At 34.7% G+C, this 16,089-nt stretch overlaps 1 protein-coding gene and 1 long non-coding RNA gene across 4 annotated transcripts in view; one reads left to right on the forward strand and one right to left on the reverse strand.

Moving 5' to 3' along the window:
* The window catches only part of DCN (decorin), a 32,649-nt gene extending 17,508 nt beyond the window's left edge, over positions 1-15,141 (forward strand). The window contains exons 4-8 of one of the 2 annotated variants that reach the window (XM_006180769.2): positions 3,685-3,898; positions 4,682-4,795; positions 8,553-8,646; positions 12,055-12,193; positions 14,430-15,141. In XM_006180769.2, the coding sequence (XP_006180831.1) occupies positions 3,685-3,898; positions 4,682-4,795; positions 8,553-8,646; positions 12,055-12,193; positions 14,430-14,624 (756 nt within the window). In that variant the 3' untranslated portion in view covers positions 14,625-15,141. The remainder of the gene's footprint in view (positions 1-3,684; positions 3,899-4,681; positions 4,796-8,552; positions 8,647-12,054; positions 12,194-14,429) is intronic. The other variant, XM_006180770.3, reaches the window with a different exon arrangement.
* The window catches only part of LOC106729114, a 507,053-nt gene that overhangs the window by 104,892 nt on the left and 386,072 nt on the right, over positions 1-16,089 (reverse strand). The gene's annotated exons all lie outside the window — the stretch shown is intronic.

Here is a 16,089-nt window from a genome sequence, read left to right on the forward strand (position 1 = left end):
ATGTTTTTAGGCAACTTATCATCTTGGCAATCTCTTTCTTTCTACTTTAAAGTATACACTGGATGTAGAGAGTTTATTAGAGCTTCTAACCATTCAGAGGATGTTGAACAGCTATTTTTGTCTTGCTCTTTCATTCATGATCATTTCTATCCTTGTTATTATGCAAGGTAAACATCATAATTTCACCTGGGAAAGGCACACTTGAATGAGTAGGAAGGGAAGAAATGAGAATTTACCAAGGATTACAATTGAAAGTATTTAACAGAAGAATGTTCCTTTATTCTCAAGAATTTTACCAGTTTACAACTGTGGCTATAAGTGGTACATGTTGCTTAAGAGTAGTCTTATACTTAAATATAGTAGAAAAACTGCATAATTATTGTATAAAATAATGGAAAATTAAGTATTATAATGCCAACAATCAATATATTTCCTTTGAATTAAAGCTTAATAAATCTAGTGAAAGAGTTTTTTTTTTAATTAACAAAACAAAAATCGTCAGGATTGAATAACAGCAAATGTTTGTTTAGCAATTACTATATACTAGGTACTGTTCTTAACATCTTATATACATTAATTTATTTAATTTTTATAACTGTTCTAATGAAGTAGACACTCTTGATAACCCCTTTATACAGATGAGCATACTCAGGCACAGAGAGGTCAAGTTACTTGCTTATTGTGACACAGCAGATAAGAGCCAGAACTTGTGATCTAAACTCAGGAGCAGTCTGGCTTGAGTCTGTGCACTAATAATTGCCTGTAAATATGATAGTAACCATAAAATCCCTTAAAACAACACCTGGCACAGTGTGCCCTACATAAGTGGCTTTGGAGAAAATTGTCCATAACATTAAGTCAGGTTTCAAGATTGTTTTTCAGTTTTATTGAAATATAATTGGTGTACAACACTGCATAACTTCAGGGTGTACAGCATAATGATTTGACTTGCATATATTGCAAAAGGATTACCATAATAAGTTTAATTAACCTCCATCATCTCATACAGGTATTTTAAAAAGAAGAAAAGCAGTTTCCTTGTGATGAGAACTTTTAGCACTTACTCTCTTAGAAACATTCAGAGATACCATACATCAGTGTTCACTGTAGTCATCCTGTTGTACATTACATCCTCAGTACTTATTTATCTTACAGCTGGAAGTTTGTACCTTCTGACCATTTTCTTTTGATAAAGTGGTGAAAATACTTTTTTTTTCTGCTTCCATACTATTTCTATTGCGCGTCACTGTTTCATCACCTCTCCCCTACCTACCAGGCTAGATCGCTTTTTCTTTAGTTACTAGAGAAGTAGGTAGTCCTGATTTTTTGAGCCTGTGCTTCAATTTTAGGTTAAGTGGCACTCAAGGCAGTTCCTGACCCTCAAGCAATAAGTCTTCTCCTAACTTGACTTCTCTCAGCCTCTTACCTAACTAATGACAATCCATTTGGCTTGTCTTCCTTCTTTTCATCAGCTGATCTCCTGAAGAACATCTGCAGTTTACCCTGACTGCCTCCGGTTTAGCTGGACTTTGTCATTAGCCAATGTAATTTGTCAGTTTTTTCCCATATCAACATCTTGCCATTGCCTGTTATAATTCTATATACCTTCTTAAATGCACATCCTTGTGTGTGGAACTAACATTAACCACCTTTAGCAACACTGTATGTCGAGTAACTTTTTTCACATATGGATCTGTTTTATATGAAGCTCTGATTTATATGGATCTTAACGTTTTATATCATGATGACCAAAAATTTGCAGTTTATGCATTTTTTCACATTTATTTTACTCTGAAAGCAAAGATGCTTTTTGCTGGACTAGATCTTTTAACCAACTATTCTATTTTAAAGGTGCTTTGCAAAGAAGCAGTCTATATACATGATCATTTTTTAATCCTCACAACAACCCCCTGTAGGTGTTATTAGTTCCATTTTACTAAAGAAATGATTGGGGACAAATGTCACACCACCTCAGAATTTAGCAGCAGTTATAACTACAGCATACTTAGCAGTAGAGATACTGTCTAGTTACTATCTGGTATAAGAAGTAATATTTTATTACCTGAAATGGCAGGTAATATACATCATCAGGTTGATTCTTCATAATAGGTTTCAACATTTAACGTAAAATAAAACAGATTTTCAGACCATGTTTAATGCAATTAATTGAATAAATCTTTCAGAATTTTCTTCCATAGATGGCAACTGAGGACATCCTTTGCTTTGATAATTAACTGTTCGCTATTTTGGCTGTCTTTCAATGATGCAAGTCCTCTCAACTCTTCTCTCCTCTAGCTCTGGCTTTTACCGATTTCCTGGATATTTTGCTTGTTAATATCAATTTCCTCTGACTTTAACCCTCATGAGTTTTTGAACTTTCTGTAATATTATTTGAAATTTCCTAGGCTTTTGTTTTAATCAACCAATGCACCTGTTGGCATTAGTCAAAAGATTATGTTACTTGTAATAAGTTTTACTTAGTCAAATAATGTGAACTATATGAAGACGTACATGAGTTAATGAGCCAGCTGTTACCTTCAGAAAATATGCAATTCTGAGACTGAATGTTTTCACTGTTCTATTACTTTAGTTCCTATTCTGCCCCTCTGCATTTTCATAGGTGCCTAAAAATGTACTACAATTTAAAATGCAAGTTTCTTAGACCTTAATAAAACTATTCTAAATTCATTAGAATTGGTTGATAAGATGGCTTAAAATAATAAGTGTGGTTCTGTAGACATACAGATCATTGGAAGAGAATGAAGTAGTACAAAAGAAAGTTTAGTAATATCTATAACATAGCCATAATGGTTTGCAAGTAATCTCCTGTATTAGAACTCAGAAACAAAATTTTTTAATTACCAAAAATATTATCATATTTGACTATATATATATATAAATATATATACACCCTTGTATGTAAAAAGGGCAAAAACTGAAGAAAAATACATTGTCTTTGCATATCATATTAACTACATCTTTATTCTGTAAATCCATTAGTAAAATACATTAAAATTTAGGAAAAATGAGAATTTTTGTGAGAAAGCAATCCTTTCCCTCCAAAAAAATAACTGGTAGCAAAATCAAAGGAAATTTGTTTACTCTTTCAAGAGATGAGGAAATGCAAAGTACAGCAATGAGCTACAACATAATGTGCTAATTTGGCAAACACTGAGAAAAGATTGTATCTAAATTTGCAAGGCTGCAAGAAAACGTTACTCTCTTGAATTGCTAGTGGTAGTATAAATTAGTGCCACCCTTCTGTAGAGGAGCCATGACAACAATCCATGAACATGGACTTTTAGGTTCAAAAGCTGATGGAGGGGTGGATGCCTGTAGCCCTGGATTCTTTTCAGGTCACTCTGGTGATTTCAACCTTTAGGAGTAGTTATTGTGTAAAAATTAAATCTCTCTATGTATGTTTACCTATATAAAACCTAAATTTTATTAAAGTCCTCTCCTCTTGACTCCTAATGTTTGTTCAGGTCTTCATATGCTTTTTAAGTAAAGGAATCACATTGTTTAATTTTTTCTGATTTCTTTTAATTTTGAAGATTTCTCTGCTACTCTCATAAATGGAATGAATAAACTACACACTTGTTTTGTATATGTGTGTGTGTGTGTATGTGTGTGTAGGGAAGGTTTTGGAATTAAGATTTTTTTTCTGTTGTTCACTATCTACAGACGTTGATTCTCATCAACAACAAAATTAGCAAAATCAGCCCTGGAGCATTTGCACCTTTGGTGAAACTGGAACGACTTTATCTGTCCAAGAATCAACTGAAGGAATTGCCAGAGAAAATGCCCAAAACTCTTCAGGAGCTGCGTGCCCATGAGAATGAGATCACCAAAGTGCGAAAGGCTGTGTTCAATGGATTGAACCAGATGATCGTCGTAGGTACAGATATTCTTATAACTCTAAGACCAGGATTCAAAGTTCACCTTAAAAGATTACAAGTAAGCTTTAGCTACAGGAAGGTAAATTACCTAGAACTTGCATGTCTTAAGCCCACAGGAATAACCGGTAGAAGGGCCAGGAGAAATGGAATTTTGAATCTGTGCCTTACAACATTTTTATTATTGCCCTTGAGGATCTGAGAATGTGGAGAAAGCTCTAGGGCTTACACTCTTGGATGCCCAAGATGCAGGATGGAATTAAGTAATGCTTAATTAAATATATCTAAAGGGTACTTTTCCATTGTGGGAATTTGTACTGTTTGGAATATCTATAGTCATTTGCTTTAAAAAAAAATGTGTTCTAATGTTTTGTTCTGTGTGTAGTGAAAAGTTTGTAATTTTAATAATTGGCTTACAAAATGCTAGATTCAAATTATTTAACAACATTTTAATATATCAAGTAATAGCCCCATTAGTGTGATTTGTAAACACTTGCTTTTGTTGATTTCTAGGTAAACTTGTGTATGGACCTTAAATAATTTTGTTCTTATTGCTTTTGCTACTATTGCTTTTCCACAAACCTTTGTTTTTTGTTGTTTGTTTTAATAAGAGAAATTTTTATCCCATTTTGCTATCCCTTTGAGAAGCATGTCTTTTAATATCTCTTCTGTTTTTCAGTCAAGTCGTTATAGATCTAAATTTCTTCTTGTTGAAACAGACACTACGCTGACTTGCAATGCCCTCAAATTGTCCTCTTAAAGCCTTGCCCTTATTGCATTTATAGAGCTTGGCACCAACCCACTAAAGAGCTCAGGCATTGAAAATGGAGCCTTCCAGGGAATGAAGAAGCTCTCCTACATCCGCATCGCTGACACCAACATCACCACCATCCCTCAAGGTGATGAAAATTCTCCAAAGCAATTTGAATATCTAAATCCAAAAGCTTTGACACTTAAAAAATGGTTTTGGAAATCTGAATGGTAACTAAAGTGGCCAACTTTATTTCTAGTAAATTCTGTATTCCTCAAAGTGTTTCTACTGAACCTAGGCAACTATTGGGCCATCCAGGCCAACTGTAGGGGTGATCAGCCTCTTTCACCTATAAAGTCTCTTCTAACATGTAAGTTAATACACAATAGAATTGTGACATCACAAAGAAAAAAGTACAGTTACCTAAAAATAGAGTACTTTAGTGGTACTTCGTTTTAAAAAAATGATACATGAAGTACTTACGAAATTTGAGCCAATTTTTTCTTTGAGTCACCAATCCCTTGGTGAATTCCTTTCCATCTCAGGACATTCTAGTCATTACTATATGAATTACAGGATCCACAGTGGTCACACTGTTATTTAAGAGTGGTGGTTGTGTGTTGTAAAGAGTATGAATTTTAGAGTCGGTTTGCTTGAGTTCACTGTCCCTAACTGGCTCTACGATCTTGGACAAGTTATTTTTAACTTCTGTTTTTTTAATCTGTAAAGTGGTGGTAATACTAACATCCACTTCATTGGTTGTTTTAAAATTAAATAAATAATTAGAGAAATACCTGACCTGTAGATAACTAGTAGATTAACATTATCTTCTATTATTCATTAGAAGTATTTTCAGCACTCCTTTTGTTTAGGCAAAGCACAAACCCTGGAGGCAGGGCAGTGAATAGGATACGTACCTACCTTCAGGGAGCTTATTGTCTAAAGCAAAGCCAGGCAAGTAAACGACAGTCATCACAGTCACAGGAGTAAGCTCGTTGTGCTAAGGCTTAGCCAGGAGAGGCACATACGCCAATCTTTGTGAAACAGAAAAGGCATCAAATCATCAAAAATAAGTTTCTCTACTTTTCATATTTTTCTGGCCCCAGGTTTTTCAGTCTCACAAAAGCCCCTCTGTTCTCAAATTTTCCCCTCTGGTCCTTCCTCAGCTTGGATGTCTTGTTCTTGTACTGAGTACAAAATACAGGCACTTGCCCACAGAAGACAATTATCCTTCATTGTGCTTCCACAGAAATAAGTCTTGAGGGTACATAGTCTATAGAGTGGTTCCTTACTACCCCCTGCCCTCTCCATAGTCTTTTTGCTACAGAGGATGTTTTTGCTGCCCATAAACAGCAACTGATTGCATAGATGATAGGTAGGTAGATGGAGGGAGATTGATTTATAGTTCAGAAAGCACTTTCACGTTGAGTCTCTGACTTGTTACATGTAATAAGAGATGTTTTAATCCCCAGTGCAGGGGTTTTATATTTTTAAATATATTTTAATTTATATTTACAATAATGTATTTTATAATAATTATATATAAAATTTTCTATATATATTGCCTAAAAATATATATATACGTATGTGTGTGTGTGTATATATATATATATAGCCTATATATGTATATGTGTGTGTGTGCGTGCGTGTGTGTGTGTATACACATACATATATAGCCTAAAGCCTTAGAGCTGCAGGAGGTGAAGTAAAATAGCTGGAATTTAAAGTCCAGGTCTTTTTCGCGACTTCACGCTGCCTGATGACTTGCATTAAGCAGTCTTTGACTTTTCTGTCCTTCTTAAAGCATTTCCTAAATCTCTCTCAGTAACACATTTCATCACTTAGTGAGTGATCTGTTTTCCTTAATTTCTTACATGTCCTCCCTGTGCAAATGCTCTTTCTCATCTTCTCTAGCTTGCTTTTATTTACCAAACTCTTAATAATATGAAAATTATAGTAACTAGTTTTATTAAGCACTTGTGCCAAGATGCTTTTCATGGATTCTGTTATGAGAATCTCAAAACGATCCTCTGTAGTAATATATCACATCTGTTTTATAAATGAGGAAAATGAGTCTTAAAGAGATAAAGCAAATTGCGACCAAGACTGTAGAGCTAGAAATTGCACGGCTGCGGCTGTGCTGGGCTGACCTCAGAGCTCATGTGCTGGACCATTTCCCTCTGCTGCCATGTTAAGTCCTTCTTCCCGTGCACATTTATGCCCATGGAATACATGAGTCTTCCTTTCCTAGGCTGGGATCCTTATGCTCAAACATCGCCCACTTTCCAGGAGTCTTAAATTCCACATATTCTCTCCCATCACTGATGGACATGAAAAGGCAGTGGAGTGAAGTAGAAAGATCATAAATTCACGCTCCAGAGTTAGGTCATTATTTTGTTATATACTCATTTGCTTTATTTATAGCATTTTAAAAATCCACATTTACTTTTTCTAAGGAGACTCAAATGATTGAAATCCTTTATTCCAAGAGTGATTGTGATTTCCTGATAGTTATTCATAAGAATAATGCTACTGTTGTTTCATTTCCTTCAGTTATGAGCATTTTATTTTAACTCTTTGGCCAACTAGCAGCATATTACATTTCCTACTTAGTAGCTAGGTAGCTTACAGGATGGGTAACTTTGAATCTCTATTTTCTCATCTATGAACGAGGATTAATTAAAAGTAATTTATACATTGAAAAAAATTAAATGAGCTAAGTTAGGAAAACTGCCAATCTCAGTGTTCAGCACAGAACAGACATTTAGTAAGCAGAAGTTCCTTTCCTTCCCATCTCCCACACAAAATGTACTACCACTGAGAAATTAATAGTCATTTTCAAATCAAATATGGAATAAATTTTTACATTAAATAGACGATCTTGACAGACTTTGGTGGGATGCAAAGAAAACTTTAGACCAAGCATAACCCATGACTTTCCAGTTTTGTTCTCTATAAACAAATAACCAACACTTTCTGCTAAGCAGATGTTATTTCTTCATGTAACCAAGTTGCTATTTTCTTTGTAGTTGTTGCTGTTCTTGTAAATGGCACAACATGCAGTTTTAAAAGCTATATAAAAACATAACATCCTCAGATGGCAGGAGGAAATGAAAATAAGATATTAAACTTTTATATTTACTTTACTAAATTTTTAGAAATCATAGCTGTTTACGAATTACTATCCAGAGGTTTAGTGGGAGACTATGGATTTAAAATTATTTCCCCAGGTGCCTTACATATGGCAGATCACTTGATAATAGGCCTCTGTACTCCTCTCGTATAAAGAAATAGTCTTGATTTAAAAAGAACCAGTACGTCTTAGCTCTCTCTCTCTACACACCAAGTTGCAGAGGTGTTTGATGTTTCCATGGAAAAGGTGATTAAAACTAAAGTCAGCACAGTATATAAATGTTAGTTATTGATGATACTCATTAATGAAACACCTGGTTAAGTTTGTATGCAGGCTGAACTTATACATAATTGCTTTATTATCATTCATCGCCTCATTCTAGAGTTATTATCTTTTACCAGTGGCAGTGTTAGCCCATTAACAGAGGGGTGAGAAACTAACGAGATTCAGGGTTTGACTTCAGTTCTACAACTGTATCCTAAAAGTTGCTAGGATGGAAATCTAATACATGATAAACACAGTCCATGTTTTTATTAAAATCAATCCAGGAGAAAGGTAGAAAGGGCTTGTACTACTTCCCAAAGCAAATGTATTATTGTAAAAGCGATGAAAGAAAAAGATGAAAAGCAAAACTGGTGAGTAAGATGCAGAGCAGATTTTTTAAAACTGTATGTCGTTTGGAAAATTAATGGCACATATCCTCATTATATAGTTGTACATTCTCTAATTACATTTATTTGCTAATTTAATGTCATACATTTCCATATTGTAGGTCTTCCTCCTTCCCTCACTGAATTACATCTTGATGGCAACAAAATCACCAAAGTTGATGCAACTAGCCTGAAAGGACTGAATAATTTGGCTAAGTAATAATATTCTTTCACAATGTTCTATCAGTAAAATGGCTAGATATACTAGTGCATATATGCTCAGAATTAGAAACATGATGATTGCTTTTTTTTTTTTTGCCTGTAACACATTTTTTGTTGTTTCTAATAACCTCAAACTTCAGCTTGCCCAATTATTTGTTTAAAAAAAACTAATGGAATAATGTACTTATCATAACCCCATCAAGATCAGCCTTATGTTTTATGAATACCATACTGTTTTTAGATTCATTAATATATACCATGTGTACAAGGTGTTTGATTAAATCCATATGTTCATTCAGTATGTTCTAACTTGGTTGTCTCAAACAGAAGGTTAAGTAAATTATAACATAGCATTCAGAATTTGCAAATGTACTAAAATGAAAGGTCATGGAAGTATTGAGTATCTCACACTAATATTAGAATAGTTATCATGAGATTCTCTAACTAACTCCTATTCTCTAAAATGTTTAAAATGCCTCTGGACAGTTAATACACTCTAAAAATTTTTTTCTAGCCCTTCTTAACTTTTTTTTTCCTTATAGATAATCACTAGTGCCCATCCTACTTTCTAAGCTAACTTCAATCTTTCTGTATTTGTTGTCTGGTGAAGAAATAAAAAGAGGAGAGTTCTGGCAGACCCTTGCAGTTGTCTTCAAGGAACTCTCTGTTCTTGGTCCACAGATATTGCTGAATGTTCTAACAGAGAAGCACAGTGTTATGCCAAGTTGGCTCACTCCTCTTTTCGTATATAAATTTCATGGTCGATAAGTACATATAAAATATATCATATATCTTTGAGAAATCCCTAAGACCAGATGGATGGATAATGCCATCTTTCCCATTTCCGTGGTTATTCCCCCAATGACTTAGTGGAGGATGAGGCTGAAAGTGTGCATATGCATGTGACTGTAGCTGCAATATATGACCCTAGTGTCTCTAATGGTAAGCAATCCTTTACATAGTTTCACTGCAGTATCTAATGAAGAAAATATTTTTCAAAGTAGTGTTACGCATCATCTACCTTCCTGTGTTGATTAGATCTCTCTAGCTGGAGAAGAATGGAGGAGTTGCATTGCTTATTGTGTAGAACTGTGTTTAGGACAGCTATTATTACTGGATTACTAGTAGTAGGAGGAGAAGGAACAGCTGGGATCAAAAACACTATAAAGTTCTAAATATGGTGAATGAGTCATAATATTTGCACCATTTTAGAGAAATGTTTATTTTGTACTGAAAGTGGCATGGAGATTTTGAGGTTCCACACATTAGTATTAACATTGTATGCTTTGTAGCAACTAGAAGCATAAAGAGCTAATGAACTTTGAACAGGTCAACAGAAGTGAAGATTTCTGTTTAAATGGATTTTGAATTCCATTCATTAAATTAGAGCAGATTGCCTCAATGGCCAAGGAAACTTTCTCAGCTCTTGAATTTATCAAATACTTTTCCCTTTGGAATCATTTCAGGATGTCTGAATAAGGCACGTCAGGATGGATGTCTACTATACCATCAAATCCTTATGTTGTTTGCTCCTCACTTATATTGGATCATGAGAAGTATTTTGGTGCTGTGAAAAGAAGGAACAGAGCAGCCTCTGACCTCACAACACTGTTGCAGGGCAAATATTTCAGTTAGTTATTAGGAACAAATGAAAAGAAAATAGTGTGTGTCCCTCTGCAGAAATAAAAAGTGGTTTTCAGGCAAACTTCCCTTTTCTTATTTAGTATATAGATCATCATGTCCCCTACTAGGTGACATATTCCTCAATGGAAAGAATCATGGTTTTTGAACCATGTGTCCTCTGCCCTCATAAGACTGGGACAAAATCTTGAGCATAGTAGGTTCTCAAGAATATTTGATGAGTGAATATAAATTAATCATTGAAGAAGTAAAGTTCCCTTTAATAGATTATCAAGACTATTTGGTTCTAAGAAATGTATTAGCCCAACTTGGATATGGGACTTGGAGTGCTGTAAGAAATAGGAGACATGATTCTGAAATAGAAAAGGAAAGGCCAGAAACAAGAGATGAATGTTTAAGACTAAAGGGAAAAACAAAATATTCTGAGCCAGGATTCCAGGTAAATGAACCTTAAGTAAGATAAACCAACTGTGCTCTTAGTAGCCTAAAATCAGTACACTTTCATCTCAATTATTTCAAATACCAAGTCATGATTAAACTTGGGAGACATTTGGTTACCAGCATCTAAATCCTAAAAGAGCTCAAAGATCCCAACTAGCTGAAGATAAGCAGGAATCATCCTAAAAAAAGGGCCCATCCTTTCCATGGCATCTGAAGGAATTCAATTGGTTTTTCCACTTTCTCTGCCCTTGAGGTTTCTGATTCTCTTCCACTACCTTGTTGCCTCATCTCTCTCTGCCCTTTTGGATACACAGCATCCTGGTTCTGACAGAGATTTATTCCTAGAGTTTTGTCTTCAAGTCAGCTTCTGACTTTTGAATCTCATTTACAACGCAGGGCATCACCGCTGCAGGCTCCCACGTGTTAAGCATTAATTAAAAGCAAAATCCCAAACCTTGAGTAGCATTGTATGAGAAATGTCGAGGGGGCCAAGGTCAGGGCCAGAGATCAGCCATTAGGGCCCTAGTGCAGAGATCAGTATGGGAAACCAAGAATACTGGCCCCAGGCATATTCTGATAGTGACAGATGGTCACTGATAAACTCTTTCCAAATGAATGCAAAATGCTAATTCCATTAAGCTTTCTAGCAGGTAGTTTTATTGACTTACTAGAACCTTGTACGTTTTATTTACAACAAATACATTTAGGTAATAAAAATACAATTACTTGATTTACAAAGTGACCAAAATGGTAATAGTACTCCTTTTATTTGTACTACGCCCATTATACAAGCAATTCAGCAGCTATGCGCTGATCATACCAAGCTCTGTGTGAGCGCTTGCAGTTGTCTTCAAGGAACTCTCTGTTCTTGGTCCACAAATATTGCTGAATGTTCTTACAGAGAAGCACAGTGTTATGCCAAGTTGGCTCACTCCTCTTTTCGTATATAAATTTCATGGTCGATAAGTACATATAAAATATATCATATATCTTTGAGAAATCACTTTTCTCAAGGTAAGACTCGCAAGTACACAGTCCCCTGAGTTTTACAAGAGGGTGACAACAGGGTGCTACATGAGCATTCACTAGTGGCACCTATCCAGTCTGGTGCCGTCAGAGGAGTTTTAAAGAGGGTAACTCTAAGCTAAACCCTTAAGAACAAATGGGGTCTATCCAAACTCAGCAAGTTTGGGAAAAATCACTAGGCAGAGGTGACAGTAAGTGCAAAAACAGAAAAAAATTTCTTTCCTATTGACTTGATTAATCACACAATGCTTATATGAAGGCATTGCTTCTATTCATTTCTGTTTTCTGTTGCAGGTTGGGACTGAGTTTCAACAGCATCTCTGCTGTCGACAATGGCTCTCTGGCCAACACTCCTCATTTGAGGGAGCTTCATCTGAACAACAACAAGCTTATCAAAGTGCCTGGTGGGCTGGCGGATCATAAGTATATCCAGGTAATGCGATGCCACTAAATATTGTGAGAAATATCTTTGGGAGCATATCTCCCTACTGGGATGCTAAGGAGGCAGGAAGCTCGGCTTAGAAATTTTTTTGAAGAGAAATATTTTTAATATGTCTACATAAATAGTCATTCCTGTTTTGTGAAAAATATAGGTTTAAATTAGTATTAATTTTTAAAAATTATTACTGTTGCCTAGGACTTAATATAATGCTTGCTTTCAGAATGTAATATTTTTAATGAAGCTGGATAGTTTCAAGTCACAGATCAGTATAACAAATATATACTGGTTGGAAAAGATGACATCATCTGTAATGTATAGACAGAGAATAAAATCATAGTTTTAACTTTCAGCTTCAGCAGATGTCATACAGGTCAAAAAAGAATGTTTATCTAGCAGAGTGACTGAATTAAAAATTATCAAGTTATAGTGTATTCTTAAGGATAAGAAGATATGGACACATAATATTGAGTTCATAAAATTTGTTTAATGGGTTCATTAGGAATATCCCATAAACGGGATGGAATGGGATAAGTTTGGAAGGGATGGAATGGGATGGAATGGTGTAGAATAGAATATCACTGTATTACTTATCACTGTAGTGGTATTTTATTAAAATTTTGTTTCATATGCACAGATTCATGTATATGAAAGCTCAATACATAATGTGTCTTACTATGAGTCAAAGAGAAAAAAAAATAAAACATGTCCTTTTGAAATCTTTGCTGAGTATCAGCAAATCTCATGGGCATTCACACAGGGTCCCACATTCAGAAAGACCTCATTCTTGGTTTTCCATCTCTAATTGGCTATCCATGTACCCATTTTTCCTGCATTTCTGCAGGTTCCAAGGGAATTTGAGTGCTCTACTTTTTTTCTTTAAGTATATAGTTTGGTTATTTTTAGCAAAATTATATAGTTGTTCAATCAACACAATCCAGTTGTAGAATGTTTCTATCACCTTCAAAATATTTCAGTTATCTATTTATAGTCAACTAGCCATAGGGAATCATTAACCTACGTTTTTTCTGTTTCTAAATGAATTTACTTTTCTAGATATTTCATATAAATGTAACCATAAAATGTGTGGTTTTTGTGACTGGTTTCTTTGATTTGTCATAATGATTTTAGGTCATTTATATCATAGCATGTACCATTTCTGTTGAATGGAATTTCATTGTAAGGATATACCACATTCTGTTTGCTAGAACTATATCTTTTGATAACAGTAGTTTTGGTTATGTTTTGAAATTAAGAATAAAGATTCTCTAACTGTATTTTATTTTTCAAAGTTATTTTGAATATTCTTGTTCCTTTGCATTTCCGTATAAATGTTAGACTTAGCTTGTTCATTTCTATTGAAATAGACTGCTAGGACTTTGACAGGGATTGTGTTGAATCTATAGATCAATTAAGGGAGATTTTTCATCATAAGAATAGAGTCATTTGAGTCACAAACATGGAATATCTCTGTATTTCATCTTTAATTCCTCACGCAATTTTTTGTCATTTTTAGTGCACAAGTTTTATAATTTTTATTAAGTTTATTCCTAAGTTTTTCATTATTTTTAATGCTGTTGTGAATGAATTGTTATCTTAATTTTATTTTTGAATTGTTTGTTGCTAGTATATAGAAATTCAGTTGTTTTTTATATATGGATCTATCCTAGTACTGTGCTAGAACTGCTTTTAGTTGCAATAGTTTTTATGAAAAAAAAAAAAGTAAGAAAGAGAGAGAGACAAGGAAGAGACTTTAAGAAGGCAAAAGAGGAAGCAGGAAGAATAATCAGGACAACTTCAGTAATCCAGAAGGAGCTAATGGAAGCTTTGAATAAGGTTCTAGGAGTCGACATGCAGAAAACTGGATTGTATGTGCATTCTGAAGGCTGCACAAGCAAGGTTTGCTGATGGTTGGGCAGAGAGTATAAGAGACAGGAAGGGTCAAGGATAATGATGGTGTTTTCGGCCTGAGTCATCTGGAAAGACTGTAATGCCATATAGTGAGATGAGGAAGACGAAGGAAGGGAAAAGCAAGATTAGAAAGAGAGAGAGAGATCAAGTTTGGTTTGAGAAGTATTTAGTTGTTTAAACTGAAGGATGAGTGTAGCGAAAAAGTACTTAGGTGTTTAAACTGAAGGATGAGTATAGTGAAAAAGAATAAAGTACTTCTGCGGAGGGCCTCAGTTTGTTTAGAGGAAAATAACCACGCTCCCATTATTTCGTATCGCAGGTTGTTTACCTTCATAACAACAATATCTCTGCAGTCGGCTCTAACGACTTCTGCCCACCTGGGTACAACACCAAAAAGGCTTCTTATTCAGGGGTGAGCCTTTTCAGCAACCCTGTCCAGTACTGGGAGATCCAGCCATCCACCTTCCGATGTGTCTATGTGCGCTCTGCCATTCAGCTCGGAAACTTCAAGTAGCTCCCAAGAAAGCCCTCATTTTTATAACCTGGCAAAATCCCGTTAATATCATTGCTCGAAAAAGAAAAAAAAAGAAAGCTAGATACTGGAAACCTAACTAACTGCAATGTGGATGTTTTTCCCACATGACTTATTATGCGTAAAGCCAAATATGCAGTTTAAATAATTGCCTACAATAAAAAAATATTTTGCCTGCCACTTTCAGAATCCTTTTTTGAAGCTTCTTGTTGATGTTACCTGAGCTCTTGCAGATATTCTTATTTCACTAAATGTAAAATTTGGAGTAAACAATTTAGTTAAGCTTTTAATTTCCAGAAGGAATCCAATAAAAATGATATCAATCTTCTGTAACTCATACGGTGGTTAGCTCCTTTGACATAGTCTAGCAATGTATTCATCCCCATTATTACTGGTAAAGCCTCATTTGAGTGTGTAAATTCTCTATAGGCTATGTAAAAGTTTTGCTAATGTCATTATTTTGAAAAAGAAAATAAATTCACAAGTACATTTAAAATTACTATTGTATAAAAGTGTAATTGTAAATCTTCCCTGACCTCAGTTTTCTGAAAAGAATAGACATTGCTTTCTTGATAAAAAAAAAAGCACACCTTTTCACGTTCTTAGGCATGTATTCCACCCCATCCTTTGACATGTATGTATTATAACTTACTTTATCTATATTCAGTGTTCAGCTGATAAGGCACAAAGCTGACTTCTTATTGGTCTTAAAAAACTGATATTTTCACATACTAAATACTAAATCAATTTTTAAAATATGTGCACTATCAGGCTGCTCACCTGAACATTTCTGTGTTTACTAGATGTATTAGAAATATTTCCTGCATTTAGTAATTATCTTTGATTTTAGAAATTTTTTAATGCAGGATTTAGAAATAGCTATCAAAACAGACCATTCACAAGCCTGGGGAATGGGCTGATTTACCAAGAGTAAATATTTATCAAAAAGTACATTTCTGCTATCAACTTATTATTAGTAAGTAAACATGTGAAGACAGTTTGTTTCTCCTATAATCCTGGATGTTTTCTGGTTGCAAATACTGAAACCCAGATCCAAACTGCTTTAAACTATAAAGGAAAATACAAAACAGTCTTGCTAGTAGATGAGCCTTTAGCTGAGTTTCTCTGCAATTCTTTCAGCTTTGCCTTCCTTCTTACACGTTCAGCTTATGCTTTGCAAAATATGAATCTACTCCAGTATTTACCCCCTCACAAAAGCATATTAACACAAAATTTCAGGAAAAATCATGAGAATCTCCCTAATTATTACATATAAACTTCAAAGCTTTCTCTTTTAATCTTTGTACAAATCAGGGTCTGGCAGAGAACAGAATTTACCCCAGAGAATTTAAATGAAGATAATTTAATGAAAGGACTACTCTAGAGTGTTTATAAAGTTTACCACATCAAACAAGGGATGCTGACGTACCTAGAGAAAGGCAGTGGA

The sequence above is a fragment of the Camelus ferus genome, chromosome 12, assembly GCF_009834535.1.
Source record: "Camelus ferus isolate YT-003-E chromosome 12, BCGSAC_Cfer_1.0, whole genome shotgun sequence".
NCBI lineage: Eukaryota > Metazoa > Chordata > Mammalia > Artiodactyla > Camelidae > Camelus > Camelus ferus.